At 45.9% G+C, this 20,397-nt stretch overlaps 1 protein-coding gene across 1 annotated transcript in view; it reads left to right on the top strand.

The window, feature by feature from the left end:
- The window catches only part of PIGL (phosphatidylinositol glycan anchor biosynthesis class L), a 49,111-nt gene extending 28,935 nt beyond the window's left edge, over window positions 1-20,176 (top strand). Inside the window, exons 3-7 of the mRNA XM_080356994.1 lie at window positions 590-680; window positions 7,133-7,200; window positions 15,030-15,061; window positions 18,437-18,570; window positions 19,653-20,176. Coding sequence (XP_080213120.1) covers window positions 590-680; window positions 7,133-7,200; window positions 15,030-15,061; window positions 18,437-18,570; window positions 19,653-19,751 — 424 coding nt within the window. The 3' untranslated portion in view covers window positions 19,752-20,176. The remainder of the gene's footprint in view (window positions 1-589; window positions 681-7,132; window positions 7,201-15,029; window positions 15,062-18,436; window positions 18,571-19,652) is intronic.
- The last annotated feature ends 221 nt before the right edge of the window (window positions 20,177-20,397 follow it).

The raw sequence follows: 20,397 nt of genomic DNA, 5'->3' as shown, positions 1-20,397 counted from the left end.
CTGCTAAACTACCTCGCAGTAATTATCAGACTATCAGAAGATGGGAAAGGTCTGAGAAAAAGACCGGTTTAACATGTCATTATTGGTTTTTAGCAGCTGTGTGTTATCCTATTGTTACTAATAACCTTTTTAACTTTGCAAGCAATGTTTTCTTGGCACCATTCAAACATAATGACTGGGGGGTCAAATTCGGCTCTCAGTTGTGTAAATATGGAATCATTCTGTGGGCTGCCTGGTGTTATTTTGCATTTGGCTCATGGTCCCTGCCCCCAGGAGCCTGCAATCTAAAATACCCAGGCAGAGTACTCGGTCACAGTATACTTTGTGTGCCTGGTTCATATGCAAAGCATAAAAGAAACAGATGAAGAACTACTGTCAAATCCATGCGATATAATTATGGTCCTGTTGTCCTCTGGTTGCGAACACTCAAAGATAAAAGCTTGTAAGACTCCTAAGTAAGGTTCAGTGGTTTTATATGGTAAATAAATTTATCTTGATTTCCTTCTCTGGTAAGAAGATCTCTCTTTTCTAGCATGATCTTTATGAAGTTCTCAGCAGTGAAGTGACTAACTGCATTTCTCATTTTCAGGGATCTTCCAGATAATCCTGCTGTTGAATGGGACACACAGCTCCTCGCTGCCTTTGTGCTAGAGCATATAGAAGCCAATAACATCAATCTGGTAAAGTGAAACTTTGTACAGCACAGGCAATTTCCACTTTACTTTTGAGCTAGTGTTCTAGGGTTGTTCCTTCCCCCTGCAAGCTTTCTTTGAAGTCTTTAACATTAGGATTTTGGTTCTGGAGTCTCTGTGAAGTGGCCTGGGAGAGGGAGAACATACACTTATTCATTTTTAAATATTCACTCCTGTTGCAAGGTTCCATTGATGAAGAGATCTGGGATTTAGGTTTATGTTTGAAGTACATTGTCAGGCATGTGTTAGAGACCTAGATTAGCAGGGTTATTGCTTGAGATTGAAGAATATTAAACTAGGGAGATTTCCTAGCAGTGGTATAGGCTTGGTTTTTTTCCCCCACAGAACAGGAATAAGGGCCTAAGCATGGGAAAGATTGTGTTGAACGTGGCTGTGGTCAGACATGTCACTGTCACACACTGATTAGCAGCAAAATCACAAAACTCTTAAAGCCTTTCAGCAATTCACAAAACAAGAAACCACGTCTCCTGTAGCATGAAAGCCCCATGAGCACAAAACCCCCGCTTCATGCATCCAACTTTGTATTGATTCTGAGGCTAATTTTCCATGAAATTCATTGCTGTGCGCAGAGACAAACACAGTTTTCCTGGGTTCCTTTTGTGCCTTTTGGCCCCATGAATAGATAGGTTTTAATCTAATGTGAAAGCTCCAAACACAAGAGGATTTGTATTGCATGTTTATGACTCTCACGGGCACTACGACAAGTGCACAAGAATCCCAGTAGAAATTCTGCGAACACTAGAACTTCCTCTAGATGGTTAGAAAGGGTTAGATCTTTGCTTCAGAGGAAATTAAAGTCAAGCTGTGTGTGCTGGGGGAGGCAGGAGTCCCTAACGTAGCATGAGCTGAAAAATCAAGTGCAGGGTTTTCAAAGCAATAAACATGCACAATCACTGGGACGGTCCCTGCTGTGCTGCGAGGGCTGGGTGGAGCTGCAGGAACAGAGGACACGGCGCAGGGTCCACTGCCCCGAGCAGCAGTGAGGACAAATGATTGCAGCAGAACACATCAGCTGTGCCAAAGGCCACTGGAGCAGCTTCTCAGGGATGACGGTAGTGAACTGCTCTATAAACTTGAAGTGTCCCAAGTAATCACGCAGATCTCAGGTGTTCGCTGTAATACCTTTCACACAAAAACAGACCTAGTTTGCCAACAACAGCAAAGTAAGTGCCTAGTTACCTTTGTCCAACATTCTGCATTTTAAAACTTCAGAGCTTGCTATCTGTTAACCACTCTTGGAGCATCTCAGCTGTCCTGAGGCATTGGCCTTGCCTTGAAAGCCAAACTGAGTCTGGTTTTCAGTAATGTTGGAATTGATAAATTCGACTTAACATGTTAAAAGAGCCTTGTCAAAACATAAGCTGACAGGGTTCAAACACAAGCTGGCTCAATGGAGTTAACATAATTGGAAGACACGTATTGTTTTAGCTGTTCCAGTGGGAAAACTTTCCCCAGCTCTCCCCATAGCCATAGCCTAGACAATGGTATATTTTATTTACTGAACATATGTGTCATCTGGCAGCAGCGAAGCAGGCTGCGATTCCAACATGCCTGAAAGATTGCAAGGCAATCATGTTATGCGTAGTTTTGTTCCATTGCATAGTTACTCATTTCCTCAATTGCCCTGGAAGTCCATGAGTAACTCAATCTATTTGAGAGCTACAGGGGCATATTTCATCCAAGCTCTATATTAAATAGTGCAGACACAGAAATTAACGGTTGGTGTACTTAAAGCCAAAACTAATTTATGGACTTTGGAAATTATTTCCTGCCTGCTGGATTTATAAGCAAAAGCCAGTGTTGCTGGGAGAGGCAGCCAAGGCTACTCGATCTCGATCCAGATTAGAAAGTATTTGGTGTGTAAAAAAATAAATTACATAGTATTGTGTGAGCCTCAGGCAGGCTCTAGATTATTAAATCCTCTTCAGGATCTCAGGGTTGGTAATAGCAGAGCTTGGATTATGGGGCGACATTCAGACTGTTTGGGGCAGATGCGGTGCCAAGACCAGAATTCAGCAATACCACATTCTTACAAGCTACTTTCCACTATGGATTGATGGAAACATCGTCCATACAGCTGTTTGTGGAGAGCCCAATAGACTCGGCTCAGCTCCAGATCAGCCTGGAAAGCCAGGTCCTTCTACAAAAAAAATCAAGTTGGAGCTTATGTCTAAGAGGGTGAGTTCAGCTCCCATGTTTGGATGGGACGGTTTGAATGTGTGATATTTGTTGAGAACGTTAAATGCGTTTGAAGAACTCCAGATATGGCGTGCAGCATGTGGAGTTTGCCAGAGGAGACGACAAAGCTGGGACAGACTTGGGCACCCCTTTCCTCCCAGTCTCCTCAGGTCTGCTTTGGGGTACATGACTGGGAGGTCCCCAGGACCTTTCATTCTGAGAGCTGGTACATGACTTACACACGTGCAGCTCAAACCCGGTGAACACTGGGTTGTTGATCACAATGAGATTTTTCCTTTTTCATCCAGTTGCCTGTTCTTTTTAGTCTTTAGCTTCTCTAATTTAGTAACAACAAGAGACATCTCCAAACACACAGGAGACTCAAAGAAACATTGAATGTCACTGTCTTCTGCAAGTATAATTCAGGCCTATGAAACGATGCTCAAAGGAAGGCCATTAGAAATGGAGTTGCTTGCTATGGCATTTTATAGGATGGCCCTTCTTAAAAAGCAGAGAGACCTTTCAGTCCCCAGCAGTCCGCTTGAGCAGATGTGTGCTCTGTTTAGGCCCTGGATGATGCCAGAAAGCGTGAGGGAAACTCACAGTTTAAGCGCTTTTTTCTTCCATTGCACATGGTGTGTAGAGGAAGCCTGGACTCCAGACCTCTCAGGAGTTTTCTCTTCTGCTAGTAATTGAGTAATTTCCTCTGTGCTCTCCCCTCTCCGGAAGGGATTTCTGGACCTGTTTGTCTTGGCTGTTGCTGTGGCTTCCACTAGTGAAAGCTCCATTTCCTGAATACCAAGGTCACCCAGAAGAAAACAGCAACACCAACGGCAGCAGCTCCCATTTCAGAACAGGTGTAGGGAGGGAACTCCCTCTTGCCCTACAGATTTCATTGAGCAATGATTTCCACATCGAGTGTATTTCGTAGCCCAGCCTTTTGCTCCCCAAACTGGCTGATCCTGTTTTTAACCTAGACAATTTCAAGATGTTCAGGTTTTCTCATCCTGCCCTGATTGTTTGCTTGATTTCATCATCAGCCTCATTCAGGTTACGTGTTAACAACAAGCACAGCAGCTAGCTGCACCGTGTGGAAGAAGCAAATGCTCCCGTGTGAAAATACCTTTGTTATCAATGAAATGAATCCCTGAAGCCAGAGGCGTATATTTATATGTGATTGCTGCCTGCTTTAAGTCACGAGCACCACAGTGATGTTGTGGAATCAATCCCTATTTAGACAACAGACCTAAAAGCTCTGAACTGGGTAGGTGGGACATCACTGCTGCGTCAGAGCCAGACTGTGTTCTCTCAACCTGAGGAGCCAATATTTCAAAGGTGGGTTCTTTGCAGATGTAGTGAATCCCACCAGGGCCAGGTCACCTTGGGAATTTTACTTACAAATTTGTGTATTTGAAGAGACAGGTGATTCAGGTGCAAATGTCCTAATAGTAGATTAGACAACATCACTTGAGAATTCACTTCCTGCAGTCTCTTTAGCAAGTTTGAGTGTTACGTAAGCCCAGCAGCCCTGAGAGCAGCAGCTCCTATTTCAAAACAGATGTGGAGAAGAAAAACCTCTAAAGGTGTTTCTGAACAGGGAAATTCCATGTCAATAATATTTCCTAACTCAGCCTTGTGCTCCCACAGTTGAGCCAGGCCGCCTTTATCAAAATAATGATTAGCTTATTTAGGCTGCTCACTCTAGTCTCTTGTGTTGGTTTTCTGGTTTGTTCTCTTGTACCATCCATAGAAGGGAAAATGTGTGTTTTAGCTTGCTTGGGGCTTTTAGCTTAGTTTCCTAAGGAAACAAGAATAATGCAATTGTATTTATATGTGTGTACATGTGTATTCGAAAAGACTCTAGAGCCCCTTGGCTAATTTCAACCACATCTGACAGCAGCGTAGTAGCCTTACAATCACAGAATATTGTGTTTGTACAGGTTACATGAAAATAAATGACCAAACAGAAGAGATAAACCCTCTATCCCTGTGTAGTAAAAAGGTTTAGTGCGAGTCCAGCCCTTAGCAGACTCACACTATTATTCGTCTGCATAGGAATTTATTCTGTCTGCAGTGAGCGGGGTACATTGTTATAGTAGGAAAGTGCTACTCTAGGTAGGAGTGATTCGGAGCATGTGTTTTCTTATCTGTACAATACAGGGTGCTGTGCTAGTTCCCCGAGCTGTGCAGAAGCAATGATGTCTTTCCCAGATGAGCTGCTCAAGAAGCTGGTGTCCCTAGGGAAGGCTCAGCTCCGTGCAGTCCCTGCAGAGCCCCTCAGGTGACACTGATGGACAGCAAAAGCAGCCAAAGCCGAAAGCATCGCTTTTCTCCTTCCAAAATAGGGGTTAACCAGAAACCTGGTTCAGGTTCTTTGTACCTGAGCAAAACCAAACTGGGTCCCACCACTTCCAACCAGCAACGAGAACCCCGCTGCTTGGTGGCAGTGTTATTACAGCCACCGGGCAAAGTGGAAAGTGCAGCTGTGGAGTTGTACTGGGTGGATGGGTTTACAAGCAGGCTCTTCTGGAGTTTGTGGGTTTTGAAATATTTCTTATCGCTGTCTTTGTGCGTCCTCTCCCTCTTTACACAACATCCCATGTTTGAGAGGGCCGCTCCCGTTGGAGGGTGGAGCAGCTGCAGGACGGGCAGGGCGGCTTTTGATCTTCCTTTGATCTTTAACCCAGTGCTTCGATCCCTGTGTGTTAAACAGATTTTGAGAAGGGAGCTGTGGTGAGTAAGCAGGGCAGTAGCATTTCCTTCCCCGAAGAGAGAACAAGCTGGCAAGGAAGCAGACATTGATTGAAACGTAGGCAGGTTATGGTTTGTTCCTGGTCACAGAGGAGGGAGCTGTGGCGAGCTCTGCTGCCTGGCCTCTCCCAGCGCAAAATCTGAACTGCAGACCATCCGGGCAGTCGCTCCCAGCAGCTGGAACGTCTGCCAGCCCACATACCCTGTCTGCTCCATGCTTTGCGCTGCCAGTTTGTCTTTAGGTCGGCAGTGGGAGCCGGTAACCACCTGCTTCATGGTACAAAGTGAGCCCGCAGGGTGGGCGCTTCACCCCGACACATTATTGGTAGGTCTGAGGCATGGAGACAAGGATGTTCTGTGCTTTGCAGGGTGACTTGTTAGTGCTGGGTTCCCACATTACTTTTGCATTATGAAGTTTCCATTTCTCCCTGCAGACAAGCAATAAACAATATGATCTTCTCATTCAGCGAAAAGCCTGACGTGGTTGTACAAAAAAGTGCAGTCAGCTGATTCTTTAAAAAGACTTAGATTATTGTATCGCTATGTTCTCCTGTGATGAAGCCTGGCCACAATCAGGCCAGTAGTACATGATCGGCTTGCTCTTGTTAAAGCAACATGTCCTGATTCACAGGACAACAAACTGTAGTTTCACCCTGTAATCCGCAGGCATTCTAGTGTGTTCTCAAATCCTGGAGAAAGTGATTCATAGAGCTGGATGTCTTGGGTCAGGAACAAGACTGCAAGAGATCACTCTGAACATAACCTTTTGGCCCTGTAATAAGAAACAAGTGCATCCTGCCAGTGGCAACATGCTATTTGTCATCTTTCTGTTGTTTGAGCTGTTAAGACTGTGTAGTCATCTAGTCCCAGAGTGTCTTGTTTGTTTAGTTGTGTTTCTGTAGCATGAGTTCGCACAAAAGGCTTCATTGTGCAACATTGTCGTGGTTTAACCCCAGCCGGCAACCAAGCACCACACAGCAGCTCCGCAGTGGGATGGGGCAATCAAAAAACACTCGTGGGTTGAGATAAAGACAGTTTAACAGGATAGCAAAGGAAAATATAATAATATAACAATAGAATATACAAACCAAGTGACGCACAATGCAGTTGCTTACCCTCTGCTGACCAGTGCCCAGCGATCCCCCCTGGGCAGCTTCCCCCAAGTTTATAATACTGAGTATGACATCGTGTGGTATGGAATATCCCTTTGGCCAGTTTGGGTTGGCTGTCCCGGCTTTGTCCTCTCCCAGATTCTTGTGCACTCCCTGCCTTTGCAACAGCTAAAATATCAGTGTATTATCGACATTATTCATATTTAAATCCAAACCACAGCACTATACCAGCCACTACGTAGAAAATTAACTCTATCCCAGCCACAAAAACAACTCTTTAGGTACAATGGGTTGGAACAATGCTGTGTTAGATGTCAAAGTTGGTAACTGCACAGTCTCCTTCTTCAAAATAATTGTTGTTCTGTGGTTTTATTGCAGGTGATAACCTTTGATGCAGGAGGAGTGAGCGGTCATGCCAACCACATTTCTCTCTACACGGCCTTAAGGTACCATGTTCTGCATGCTTCATGTGATGCCTCACTATAGTGCTACAGAGTGAGTGTGGTGTTTGTGTGTAAGCAGGAAACTAATAGCTGGAGCCAAAAGCAGTACTAACTTCACTGAATAACTGAGTGCCAGGCTGTGGGACACGATACTGTTTGGAGAAACTCTCACAGCTCTGTAAATGGCCTACAGCATCTTTTATTATTCCTTCTACTGGTGCTTTGCCAGTCTCCCTTTCACTGGGCCCTCTTTGCTCTTGCTGTCCTTGATCCCAATAAAAATGCCACAGATCACTTTGCACTTACTTTGCCTCTCTGGCCCAAGGATGCTGTTCTTTTACTGGAGCTGTCTCTCTTTACAACTCTTCCTAAACTGAATTCTTCCTTCACCACTTTATTCTTTACATCCTGAAATCCTCTGTCTCTGTGCTGTGATGTGGGAAGGTTGCTAGACGAAAATCCCTTGTACTAAAATCACCCAAATTTTGCTGGCAAGACAGCTACTCTATTTTAGTTGAACCCTCTGCTTATTCAGACCTCATTGTGACCTAGAGAGATCGCCCCCAGAGCTGCCCCTGCCTTTCCCAAGCATGAGAAGAACTCTTTGCAAGTATATCTTGTATTTTTAGCACCCATTTGTTTTCTGAATCATCTGTGCAATTCAGATAAGTCTCTGGCTCTCCGTGCTAACAACATCACAGCTATGTGCCTTTCTTGCTTGCCTGGAGAAAGCTGCAGTGCCACAGAACCCGTACTGTGACCTACTGAGGTCCTCTGGGAAGATGCTGCAAGTCTTTGATGCTGTCTGATGGCTGGAATTCAGTGTTAGAGGGGATCACGGCTTTTCCCAGCAACTTCTGAAATATCCTCACAGAAGGAAGAGGGGTGGAGTTAAAGCAAACAGTGCATTTGTTTGGGCTGAGCGGAGATGTTTTCCGGCACAATGTTATTTGAGGAGTGAGTGAGGAGCAGAGGTTGATGACCGATGCTCACACCACTGGCACAGAGGGACCAGAGAGCTTCCAGCTGCCTGAACCTCAGTGTTTGCTCAGGCAGTTGTCGTACAGTCTGCAAATAGGAATGGAGGGCAGATCGTCAGGTGTCCCCCTACATCCCGAGAGATACAGAGAAAACAAGCTAGGAACTTAATTATGTATGAGAAAGTTAAGAAAAACTCTCGATTTGGATCCCAGCTCTACTATTGTCTGGCTTTGTGGCTGTGCACAAATCACTTTCCCACTTTTGTGCTTCAGATTTCCTGTGTGTGCAGTGGGGATGTCAACCCTCTTCTCGTCTCATAGTATGTTAATAGGAAGTATTCATTATCTGCCAGGCCCTTGAACTCAGACCTTTGCATTAGTACTCAGCCTACAGCAGAACATTGTCCTGGGCTGATGAGATACATGCTGATAGGGTCACCAGAGTATAAGCAGCTGTCATTAACTAAGGGCTGGTTTGTGTCTTGTCTCTCTTCCAGTCCTGAATCAGCAGAAATGGGCATGGTAGCCCAGTCATCTACATGTGGCAGGAGCGATGCTGTGGCCACTGAAAGGTTAAGTTTATTTTTAGTGGCTTGCATGCCCTCATTATTTTTCATTTTGCGTCGTGGAGGAAGTAGAGCGTGACCGTATCACTCCTGATTTTCAGTGCCCCGATGAGTTCTCACATACTGGATAGCAGGGGCAGCACTGGGAGCATATGCTGAGGCTTCTCCCGAGCCTCCCTGCTCGCCGGGCCCTGCAGAGCAGCGGCTGCTGCCCCCGGGGCCCCAGTGCTACATGGCAAGAAAAAGGCAAATGAACTCTTCCCTCCAGGTATCATGTGCAATGTATTTATTAACCATCTTTAAAAAGGTTCTGCCTCCACTGTGGCTGTAAGTGGAAAGGGTGAAGCAGAGGGCTGGTGCTGTGATCCTCAGCTATTTTGGATGCTCCCTGTTTGGGAGACAGACTTGTACCCACTGCCTGAGAGATGACTGTGTGCCAGAGCAGGGGTAGAACAGGTTGTGTGACCCATCGCACAACTCCTTGCTTCAGGATGTGCAAATTATTGAGCAGCTTCAAGGAACAAAACAGTTCAGGAAATGGTTGTAGCTGAGCAGATGCTCAGTATTATCTTCTAAGGGCATAAATATTCTTTCTAATTTCTGGAACAGAGGTTATGCTCAAAGAAGCAGGAACTATTCAGAAGAAACGTGCTCTTTCTCTTGCAGCAACCTTCCTCCTGACGGCTTGCAAGGAGTCCAGTTGCTGCTGTATTTCTAGGCTTCAGATCTGGGAGGAATTGTGAAATGCCAAGGTTTGAGGGTGGATTTGTTCTTCTGCAAGGGAAAAATAAGAAAAAACAGGATGGGAGAGGAACACAAATTGCTATTTGATTTCAGTCTCCCCTGGGACTATTTCAGTTCTGGCTTCCAGATGGAAAAAAATACCCAGCCCAAAACCAAGAAAATCCCACTATAGCAAAGAAGGCAGAATTGGAAGCAATCCTCCGTAGCTCTGCTTCTTTCCCTGTCACCTGGATTTGGCAACATCTTTCTCTCTTATCCCCCAAAATAGGAGCTTTCGCTTTGGCCAAGAGAGGCTGGATCCTGTACGTGTGTCCACAAGGAAGAGCAGGTTTTGAGTGACATCAAGGTCACTTTACTCCCCCCTCAGCACTTGGCCAGTCACTAGGCACTCCAGTAACAAGCATGGTAAATACTACGTGACAGGAATGTTTGAGAACCTCTCCTTCCTGCACTTTGAAATGACAGTGTTTGCACTGAGATCACATGTAATATATAGGTGGCTTAATTTTGAGTGAGTCATTGTGCATTTTGATTTTAAAGAAGCCCTCTTGCACGGTAGCCTAGCAAATGGGGGGCTGTTGGGTTTGTTGTTTGCTCACTTGCTTAGGGTGGAAAGGAATGGTCTTTGTGAGGGGGGAAGGACTGTACCACTTCTTTTCTTCAGTGAGCTATCAAATCCATTTAATCCCAACTAGAACTGGAAAGAATAGTCCTCGTCTGCTTAGGGCAGAGCAAACTGAGTGGAAAATAGGAGCTGCTATATTTAACCACTGTGCATTATGTTGTTATAGCAACTGCATCCATAAAACTTATATCAATGATGCCATATAAAAAGCTACATCAAAGCATCATTAGCTGAGCCTATTCTCCTCAATTCAATTTGGAAAAACACCTCTCAGTCCTGCATGATGTTTCTTAACATTCGCCAACTCAGTGGTAGCTTGTAAATGAGACTGTGCAGAGACAATATTTGGGAGCTTAGTGCTTTGTCACTCTTTGAGTTGACTGTGAAGCAGCTTGAGTGCCACCGATGCCTTGTTGCACATACATGTCACAGCCTATTGAATGCCATGGGACATAGCACTGTGCGGAGGGGTGGCACGGAGGCTCTCTACAAGAGGAGGATTGATTAAATGCCAGTTTCCAATCAGCGTATCGAAACAATGAACAGTGCATTGTCCAGCCAGACCCCACAGACTCAGCGGGTACAGTTCTCAAAAGCCACCAGCCACGTTACATCCCCCCAGAGCACAGTTCTGCTTGTATCGCATTTCCAAGGCCAGGTGTTTAAGGATGTGTTGAGCAGAAGGAAGCTGTTTCTTGGGTGATGAGTGAATGGTATCCCATCTACCGGCTTTATTTCATGCCCTCTTACAGGGCTAGAATGGGACTCTGATCTCTCACTCTTTTTAAGCAGCTGTAGCCCATGCATTTCAGATAAGTGGCATCTCATTTATGTTTTTAAAGCAGAGTATTGTTTTATATTTCCCTTGTCTTTTCCCAGAAAATCCTTTTTTTCAAAACTGGTTATTATTTGCTCTTAGAAAAGGATTTCCTGTGTTACTGATGTGTTTGTTTGGGATTGTTTAGTTGTAGGTTCCCTACAAAATAGAGTACTGAAGAAGCAGCAGGTTCCATACCTCACATTTCAGCCTGTCCTTTCACAGTCCAGCTCACTTGTAGAGTTTTCTTTCACTGCTCTCAACTGTCCCATGGGGAACTGATGAGTGGTGGCTGTGATTGCACCCAGACTTTCCCCATAAGGTCAAGACAGAATTGTCCTCCTCCCTTTGCCTTTTGCTACTCTGTCCCTTCCCCTCAGAGGACTCTGCCCCATGCCTGGCATGTATCCCGTAGCTGCCTATGTTGTCCTAGATTTTCTCTCATTCCTTCACCCCTCCTCCCTTAATTTGACTAAGTTCATTCATCCCGGTGCCCTCTCATGATACGGTTGAGAGCTGTTAGGATAAAATTGAGCACAGAGCACCAGCATTGCAGGGATTCCCCCCCAAATAAGGTGGTTTTTTTTTTTCCAAAGAAACAACCTCAAGGAATGTACTTCCCAGTGTCACTTGGCTGCTAGCAATGGAGCAGTGACACTGCACATTCTTCTCCCAGACAGTGCAGGGACCAAAACGCAGAGCCCCAGAGCAGCTCTGCCAACTGGAAGATCTCTGAATCGCCACCTTTTTTCTGACTGGCAGTACCATCTTTTGCCACTGCAATACCCGTGAGTACAGAGTGCATGAAGAGTGTTTTACAAACTACATGTTGCTACGTGGTGTAGTTCAGGGTGCATGGAAATGGAGCCAGAAAGTCCGGTTAGGGAGGGAGGAGGCGTTCCAGATAGCAAACATTCAACATCTGGCAAGTATATCCTTCTAATGTCTCTGTGATTCCTAGGAAGCTGGCTGTTCTTCCTCCTTTACATCTGTTTCATCAGATTAATTGGGCAGATTAGAGGTTAGGATCCTAAATGGAGCCCCAACGCATCTTTAAGATGTCCATTCTTTGCCATGCTTTTCAAAATTGTATTTCCCCAGTGCTCTACAGCAGCCAGCACAGTCAGTTCAGTAAGGGTTTTGCCTTTGGCACAGGAGACTATTTGGAGAGTTAAGTCACTCATTTCAAACAACAATTTCTCATGAAACACAACATCCCTGAACTCTAATCCACCCTCCAAGGCGTCAGTCCTGCCCCACTCCAGAGGAGCTCTGTGTACCCCAAGACTAAGCTTTCAGCTCCAGCTTGACTCGTTCTTTCTTGCCATCAGTGGCCAGTGACTCTTCAGAGCCAGCCTGCTCACTTTGCTGACATCTTCCCTTGAGGATAACTGAATAAAGACAGGGAATTTGGGAGCTAGCTCCGTCCTGCAGTTGGCAGGATGAGGGTTGTTGCACCATTACATTTTTTCTGCTGAGCAGAGGTAGCTGAGAGCTACAACAGCAAGAGCTTCCCAAGCACCTGGTCCTTGCAGTGCAGAGATGCTGGGCACCTTCAGACAGCTCACAGCCTTTTGAGGTTCTTCGTTGCAGAGGGTCTCACTTTCCTTTAGATGTGGATCTGAACCTACCACAGGCATAATAAAGAGGGGGCAGCGGGAGGTGCCCTGTAATCAGCTGGTCTCTGGTGCTTGGTGGGTGGGTGGGAACAAGCCACCTTAGATCACTTGATGTTTAAAAATAATTTATTAAAAAAAAAAATCTCTGAAAAAAATACATGGAAAAAGCTCCTGAAAAAGAGCCTGTTTGTGTTTGACTTTTGGAGATTTTATGCCAAACTCTTTCATTTCACCCAAACCACAGCAAGTCCAATCTATAAAACAACATTCCCAAAATGGCAACAACAGAGAGCTGCAACCTCTCCCCTACTTGGACGTGTCCCACGGAGGCAGCTCCGGCAGGGTGGGGATGGGAGGGAGAAGATTGATTTGCGAGAGGATTGGCTGGTTTTTATGAACGTGTGCAGGAGGTAGAGTTCTGTGTTTCTTTCTCTGCAACCACAATTCATCGCCATCTCTTGCCCAAGAAATACCAAGGAGCAAGGCTGCAATTCCTCTGCAGCTGGGTGGAGCCCGTTCCCATCGCTCTGCTCTTCCTGAGTGCTGGAGAGGATCAGTTTCTTCATGCCGGTTGTTTCAGATCAGTGTTAAGTCTGCCTGGCAGCAGCCTTGAGGACCTTTCAGTAACCAGAATACACTTTGTGTCTCCCTGAACCTTTATACAAGCACAGACTCCTTCATTTGCTACTGAATCAAACTTTCCTTCCGTGCTGAAGATGCTCTTGCTCCCACTGAAACATTTCCATATGAACTGGATCTCTCCTTGCTTCTGTTTCTAGTGCCCAGAAATGGTTATTATTAGTTCACTCTTGGACAACTCTTCACATCCTTTAATTTGCTGTCAGTTAGTGCTTTAAAGGTCCCTCTACGGCAGAGCAGCACACCCACAACTAAGACTTTGGATAGTTTGCCAAATTTCACAACCACTCTCTATCTCTCCAAGCTTACTTTAAAAAGTTCCCACCCTGCTCACTTTACCAAGTGCTGAATCACTTCTTTGGGTGGCCAGATTCTAGTTGTGGGGGAAGCAACCTCTGGCAGAAGAGCAGAGCAAACATTCATGGAGATTTTTAAACCTTCCTCCCCCACTACCGCCCTCCCAAAATTGCTGGTAGTGTTTATAAGGCAACATTTAATAAGCTTTGTCAGAACAGTAAGACTTGAGTGGTGGGGTAGAAGGTGGCCAAGTTAGTATTACAAGGCCATTGTTTAGCAGAAAATGGTACTGCTTGCAGATCTTTGGCTCTGGAGAAGAGGAGACCATTGGCAGGAGAATCAGTTTCAGGCACATGTCTTCTGATTGCTGTTTGAGTTCTGCCATGACCTGTATTTCTGGCTTGACTTTTGCTTTGAATTGCTTTGGGTATTCATTACTCCGTGCTTCCTATTTTGTCTACGCCTGTGTAGCTAATCCTTTTCCTTGAACTTAACCAATAGCCAGAGATAATCCTAGTTTGAAAGTGACTGGAGAAATATAAGTTTACATATAATGTATGTTTTATCCTGGTTGATTTACACATGAACCATCACATTGTCCTTTGTTAAATACACCACTATAAGATGATAGCAATCTCTTTAAATATTACACAGGGTTAAATAACTTTTTTTTTAATTTCCCTTCTCCTTTTGGCAAATGTTCCATTGTTTGGGGTTTTTTTTCTCATGGAAGAGCAAGGCTGGGTGTGGGGCAGCTCTGAGTGCCATCTGCTGGAGACCCGCTTCTTCCCAGCCCTGCCATGGGCCAGATGTGGGGGCAGTGCAAATGGTGATGTGAGCATGAGTGCTCTGAAGCCATGAACCACAGGCTAGAGCAGGAAAAACAAGCGAATTAAGAAGGAATTGAAGCTAATACCCTCTGCTGCTTTCACCAGATCGGGATCGTTTGCTTACACTTCTTGATGGAAGTACCATCACTGTTCACATCTCCTGCATTGGTCCTCTCACTCTGTTTCCACAGATGCATTTTTGCTACAGAGACTTCCCAGGACAAACTCATGAAGGGATCGAAGTCTTAATGAGCAAGAATTCAGAGCAGCTTCTCAGATGTCCCAGTGCCAACATGGCTTAGAAAGAAAGAAGCTGGTCCCCAAACAGGAGCTGCAGCTGAGCCCACTTCCCTGCTCAGCCATAAGATTTTTAAAGAGCTAATGCTCTCAGAGGTGCCTTTGGCAGCCTCCTGCAGTTTCCCTTTGTGCAACGGAAGGATTTTGAGAGAGCTGGATTTATGGAGCTGATTTGTGCTGTCTCCCAGCAGCTGGGATGAGAAGGGTCACGGCAGAATCCTGTGGGGAGTGAGGGTCACCCGCCTGACATGTGCACCCCACGTGTCCACTCCAGAACCTGGCTATAAGATCAGCCATTGCAAATGTGTGTGTGTATTAAGAGAAAAGGGTTGATTTAGCATGCAGAGTTTATACGTGTAAAATCAGGATTTGAGTAACTTCACTGAGTGTTTACCCTCCTGTATCTGTTCATTCACAGGTCCCTGCATTCAGAAGGGAAGTTACCTGAAGGTATGTCACCTCACACGGCCATGACCCTGCAGGCATTAGGCAATTGTTTACATGAATGTTCTGTCCAAAGTTTACTCTGCCTAACTCACCTCTATTTGCAATGCAAATGAAACCTGCAGCTGAACTTTTCTTTGCCATTTTACCTCCCTGCAGTTTTATTACAGCTCCAGCTCCTCTACCGTCACTTTCCTGTCCTTCAGGATTGTCCCGTCAGGATGGCGTGATTCAGTGTCTGGCCTATGCCTCTTGCTGTCTTCCTTGAATGCGAGTGTTACTTCCATGTCCCTCAGCTCAGTCCCAGGATATTTTTCTTCTGTGACAAGGGTCTCAGAAACCATTACCAGCTCAGCCAAAAATGGTTGCATGTACCAAGTTAAGCTTCCATCAAAATGTGGCCAGTATGGGAAAGGTATCTGAAATCTGCACTGCCACAACAGATTGTTGGAGTGTCTTCTTTAACCTGTCAATGAGCAAGTATCTCTGAGAAATTCTCTGTACAAGTAGGGAAAAGAAAGAAGGAAAGTAGAGAAGCAGGCTGTTCCTGACTCCCTTTTCTAGCTGCTGCAGCCCTTATCTCTAGCAAACAGTGCTTTACTCGGGGACAAATCTGTGGAACTGGTTTAAGCGCAAAGCTGCAAGCTGTTTGGACAGAGCACAGGAAGGCAGCACAACCAGGCCCGCTCAGTCAACCTCCTGCTCCCATCCAGACTTTCTCTTCAATCCTCATTCCCAAATCATTGTAGAATTTGGATGTGTCACAGCAAATCAGTTTTAATTCCCTGCTAGCAGCAACTTGCAGAGCAAGATCTGGTGGACAAAGCATAAGCCAAGATGACAGAGTGCCCTTTAACTGAGTTCTGGCTCTAGTCTCTTCAGTTCCCCCATCTATGAAATTGGAATATTAATGCCAACGTCTTTCCTGAGACCTTTTCTTTGTTCAGCTTAGGGATGCAGCAAAGAGCTCTGTGTGTGCTGTGTGCAGTAAAGAATAAGGAACTGCAGTGGTAGATGTCACTGCTGGATGTGCTGTTTGTGCAGATTTGTTAGGTATATACCATGGCCCTGCATTTGAGCTGTGCCACTCAATTGGTGCAGGTTTGCAACAACATTTCCATTTCTCTAGCAGCATCAAGAGGCTCCTGAAGCTATATGAAAGCCTTGTTGCTCTGATTACATCACATCTGACATGACCTACAAACACCAAAGGAACGGGGAGCTCCCATGCTGCTGCTTACGCTAAGCCTTTCCAAATATAGTTCCAGTCTCATTGAAATTCCCAGTATTTATAATTTGATCTGGCAGGCGTGCAGGACTGTGCATCAGAGGGGCTTAACAAAACAAGAGTGATGCTGGGATTGAGGCTGTCTGCACAGAGCTGAAAGGCATGTTCAGGCCATGGAAATGTGCTGCTCTCTCTGGTAAGAGGGAACTATATGTGAGTGAACCTGTGTAAGCCCCAGTGACCAGGGAATCCACAGAAAATATCTGCAAATGCAAAAGCCAGCTGAGCCTTGCATTGCCTCTGTGATATGCAAATGAACACCCTAAATATCCCGCTTTACTTTCTAATGCCTTTAGCCAACATAAACACAACAGGCTTTTTATAATCTGTAATCAAGTTCTCCAGCCCAGGCACAAGCACACAGGCTTGTTTAAAGAGGCCGAGGCAGCTGCTGGATGTGCATCCACAGCTCCTGCTGGCCCCATCCAGCGACAACCAGCGCTCTTCCGACAGAGCGGTGTGCTGCCATCTGTCAGGAGCCGTGCAAGCCCTCACACACACAGATCTGCTGGTAACCTTCTCATTCTAGGCATGTTTGCTGCATAAGTGATTTGGAAGTAGAAAGCCAAGCCGAACAGGCTGCAGGCTTCACGTGCTTCTATTCTAGGCCTAATCCACGAGCTATATTGATCTTGCCCTTTCTGCCACCCTAGAGAGGTTGTATTACACTGTTAATCCCGTCCTGCCCAGGTCACAGTCACCACGGGCTCGGAAAAGCTTCACCTGCTGGTGTCACAGGAGTGGACTCATGAATGGCAGCACTTCTCTTACCCTGCTTGGCAGGGAGCAGCCTGTTCTCTGAACCCTTTTCCATCTCACCCGGGATTGTACATTCCTTCCCTGCTTCATTTCATCTCATGTTCCCGTGCAAAGCAGCCTTTGCTGTCAGCAGGTGGAGATCCTTGTCATATCACGAACACGGAAGACTCTTACAGCGCCTTTTGTACGGTGAGGCTTGAATGCTATTGCTTCGCCCGATCTGACCGACAGGTCTCAGGAGGTCAGAGCGATCAATACTGAAGGCACTTGCAGTATTAAGCCCTTATTGCTGAGCTTTGGGGAACAAAAGGGCATAATTGCTGCATGAATTAGTATTTCTTAGGGAAAAACTTATGAAGAAAGGGAGAGTGTATTTTGTTAACAGAGCAGCCCAAGCCTCAAATGTTGATGCTAGGTAACCTTGCACCAGGCTGCTCTTTCCATCATTAGGAGTAGGAATTCATGTGGCATCCAGGAACGATGAGACCCATTGCCCCATATTTGCTCTAGCCCTGTCCTCCCCAGTAAGCACTGAAAAGCAAACAGGTGGCCAGTGGGAATGCTGACTGCAAGAGCAAGGAGATCCATATCTGTTCCTTTCCTCAGCTGTGCCATTGTGCAGCACAATAAAATTCTTTTCTCTGGAACCAGCCCCCTGCTGAGCAGCCCAGAGGATCCCTGCAGAGAAGGTGGGGAAGAATGGGTCTCCTACTCATGGCACATCACGAGTTTGCTTCCAAGTTTGCTACTTGGAAACAAGGAATGTCTTTAGTGGGAGTAAAAGAACCATCAAGGCACTTCCATGTGCAGCTGCGGCACTTGTCACTGCGGAGCATCGTTTGTAGTAACAAGCTGAAACTTTATGGCAGCTAAACAGCAACTGCTCCGTCTGTCACTTGTCAAGGTGGACGTGAGCGAGACGGGGGCTCGCGCTGGCAGTTGGGAGGGACACGGGCCACGCTGGTCACACAGCTGCCTGCATTCCCCCACGGCTGAGGGACTCGCTGCAGGGAGCGTGGCGCTGCCATCGGCCCTTCCAGCTGGCACTGCACAGCTGCTGCTCGGCAGGGACAGGCACCGTGACCTTGCAGGGGGTTGGGTGGCTGAGACTGCGGTGGGACGGGAGCAGGGACATGGTACAGCAGTGACACAGCTAAGACAGGGGGTGCCAAAAGTCACCCTGACCTGGCAGCTTGGGCCAGGGGCTGTGGCTTTGGTGGATATCGCCATCTCCCGGCAGCTCCGGGCCTGCAGTGAATGTCCGTGAGCTTCAGGAGGGCTTTTCTTACAAAGAGACTGTTGGTTTGAAATATTTATCCTCTTTCTCTGTCTAGGGTGCCGTGTGCTCGTGCTTGAATCGGTAAATCTCTTCCGGAAGTACATCTCCGTCCTGGATGTGCCCCTGTCCTGCCTCCTGCCCAGAGATGCACTCTTCATCCTCACAGAGGAGGAGACTGAACAAGCCAGGGTGAGATGTGTGGTACCTGCTTAACCTGATTGAGTAGCTCATCATCATTGTGAAGACCTTAGTCAGAAATGTTATATTCATAGAGATCTTCATATATAATTATATACATGGATTATAAATGTCACTAATGAACTATCTTCAGTGATTTGTAAAACTTGAATGGATGAGACAGGTTGCTTCATGTCCTATGTGGATACCTTGACAGGGCTGAGCAGATTTGCAGCTCAGAGATCTTCAGTAGTCACAGTGCACTGAGTTCTACACTCTGTCCAGATGTAGGATGTATTTCAAAAGAGACTGGATCCAACATAATATTGTGGACATGTGAGTGGTCTGTCACAGAACGGCATGACTGCATGCCAGGAGCAGCGTCCCTGGATCATAACTGTGATGGAGACAGATCCTGAACTTGTGGTACAAGTTCCCTTCTCTACTGTGTATTTTTTTGAAGAATTTTGCTGCGTGAGATCTCACACATTTAGTCTACAGTTCCCTATATCTGAATCTGATAAGCTCCCCTTCCATATCATGAAAATACTTGCCCAGCAAACAGCCTTGTTAATCCACAAATTACTGAACTTTCCTGCTTTTGAGGCTGCTAAAAGATGAAAACGTCTCTGATAAAGATGTTGTCATTCCCTTGTGGTTTTTGCTTCTGAAATCTGACCTTTCTAAGCTGGCACACTATAAATAGATGAAGTTGCAGCTGGCAACATATGATCGGAAGCAGCGTGCAGAGTGTTCCCAGATGCACACCTCTCAGGTTTCTGTGTCCCCAGCATGTGAACACCCAGGCGTGAGATCACATAGGGAGGAGGAGTTACATGTGACAAAGAAACTGTCACAGCACTGATGTGCAGCTGGCAATGTCCTTTCTAGCAGGACCCCTCTGTGCACTGGGCAGCACAACACCAGTGACATAGTGGCCCCATAGAGCAGGCAGCCTTCTACCTGCCACTGCTGCTTCCCGGCTCAGGGAAAGCAGACTGGCCTATAAATTGGCAGTGAACCTCAAAGGAGGCCTAGGAAACTGCCCTCACGTTACGTTCTTTTAATGCTTTCTCAACTATTTCTCTTTCTAGAGAGCCATGCGGTGTCATCGCAGCCAGCTCCTCTGGTTTCGCCGCGTCTATATGCTTTTCTCACGTTATATGGTGATCAATTCACTCCGCCTTCTGTAAAAGAGACGTCGCTCACAGCGTCAGGAGTAAAAGAATGAGCAAAAAAAGACCATGCCAGGCCAAGGACTAAAGAAAACTCATCTGTTTCATGCTCAAGAGGACAGGATTCTCTTTGTGTAGCATTCTTTCAGACTGCAACAAACAGGCTGTACGAACCTCCTTCTGAATATCTTGTCACCTGATATATTGAGATAAACAGGGTTTAATAACTACTCTGTTTTCTCACTGTGGAAGCTTAAATAGGATAAAAAATTTGGATTATCCTGATTAGGAGTCAAATGCAGGAGTATTCTGCCTTAGAGAAGATACGGCACAGACTATTTTTCTCCAAGAGGATATAGCTGTGAGGACTGCTTGGCAACTGTCTCTTGGTGCTTTTGTAAAACCCAGATATGAGGAGTAACTTTTCAAAGATCATGCTTCCTCCACGGATAAAACCAGAACCACAAGACCTGTCTTATTCAGGCAGAACTTTAAAAAGACAAAGCTTATGAATAAAACATCAGAAATCATACAAATTTCTCTAATTGCACTGATCTTTGCTGCTACTGCTGCTGCTTTCATACACATTTTGTTGCAGGCTCCACCTTTGCAGAGCATCCCTCATGAAACATGAGCATTTCTTGCTTCAGAACATGGGGCTTGA

Source organism: Nesoenas mayeri (assembly GCF_963082525.1).
Source record: "Nesoenas mayeri genome assembly, chromosome: 20".
In the NCBI taxonomy this organism is placed as follows: domain Eukaryota; kingdom Metazoa; phylum Chordata; class Aves; order Columbiformes; family Columbidae; genus Nesoenas; species Nesoenas mayeri.
This window is presented reverse-complemented; position numbering and strand designations above follow the sequence as displayed.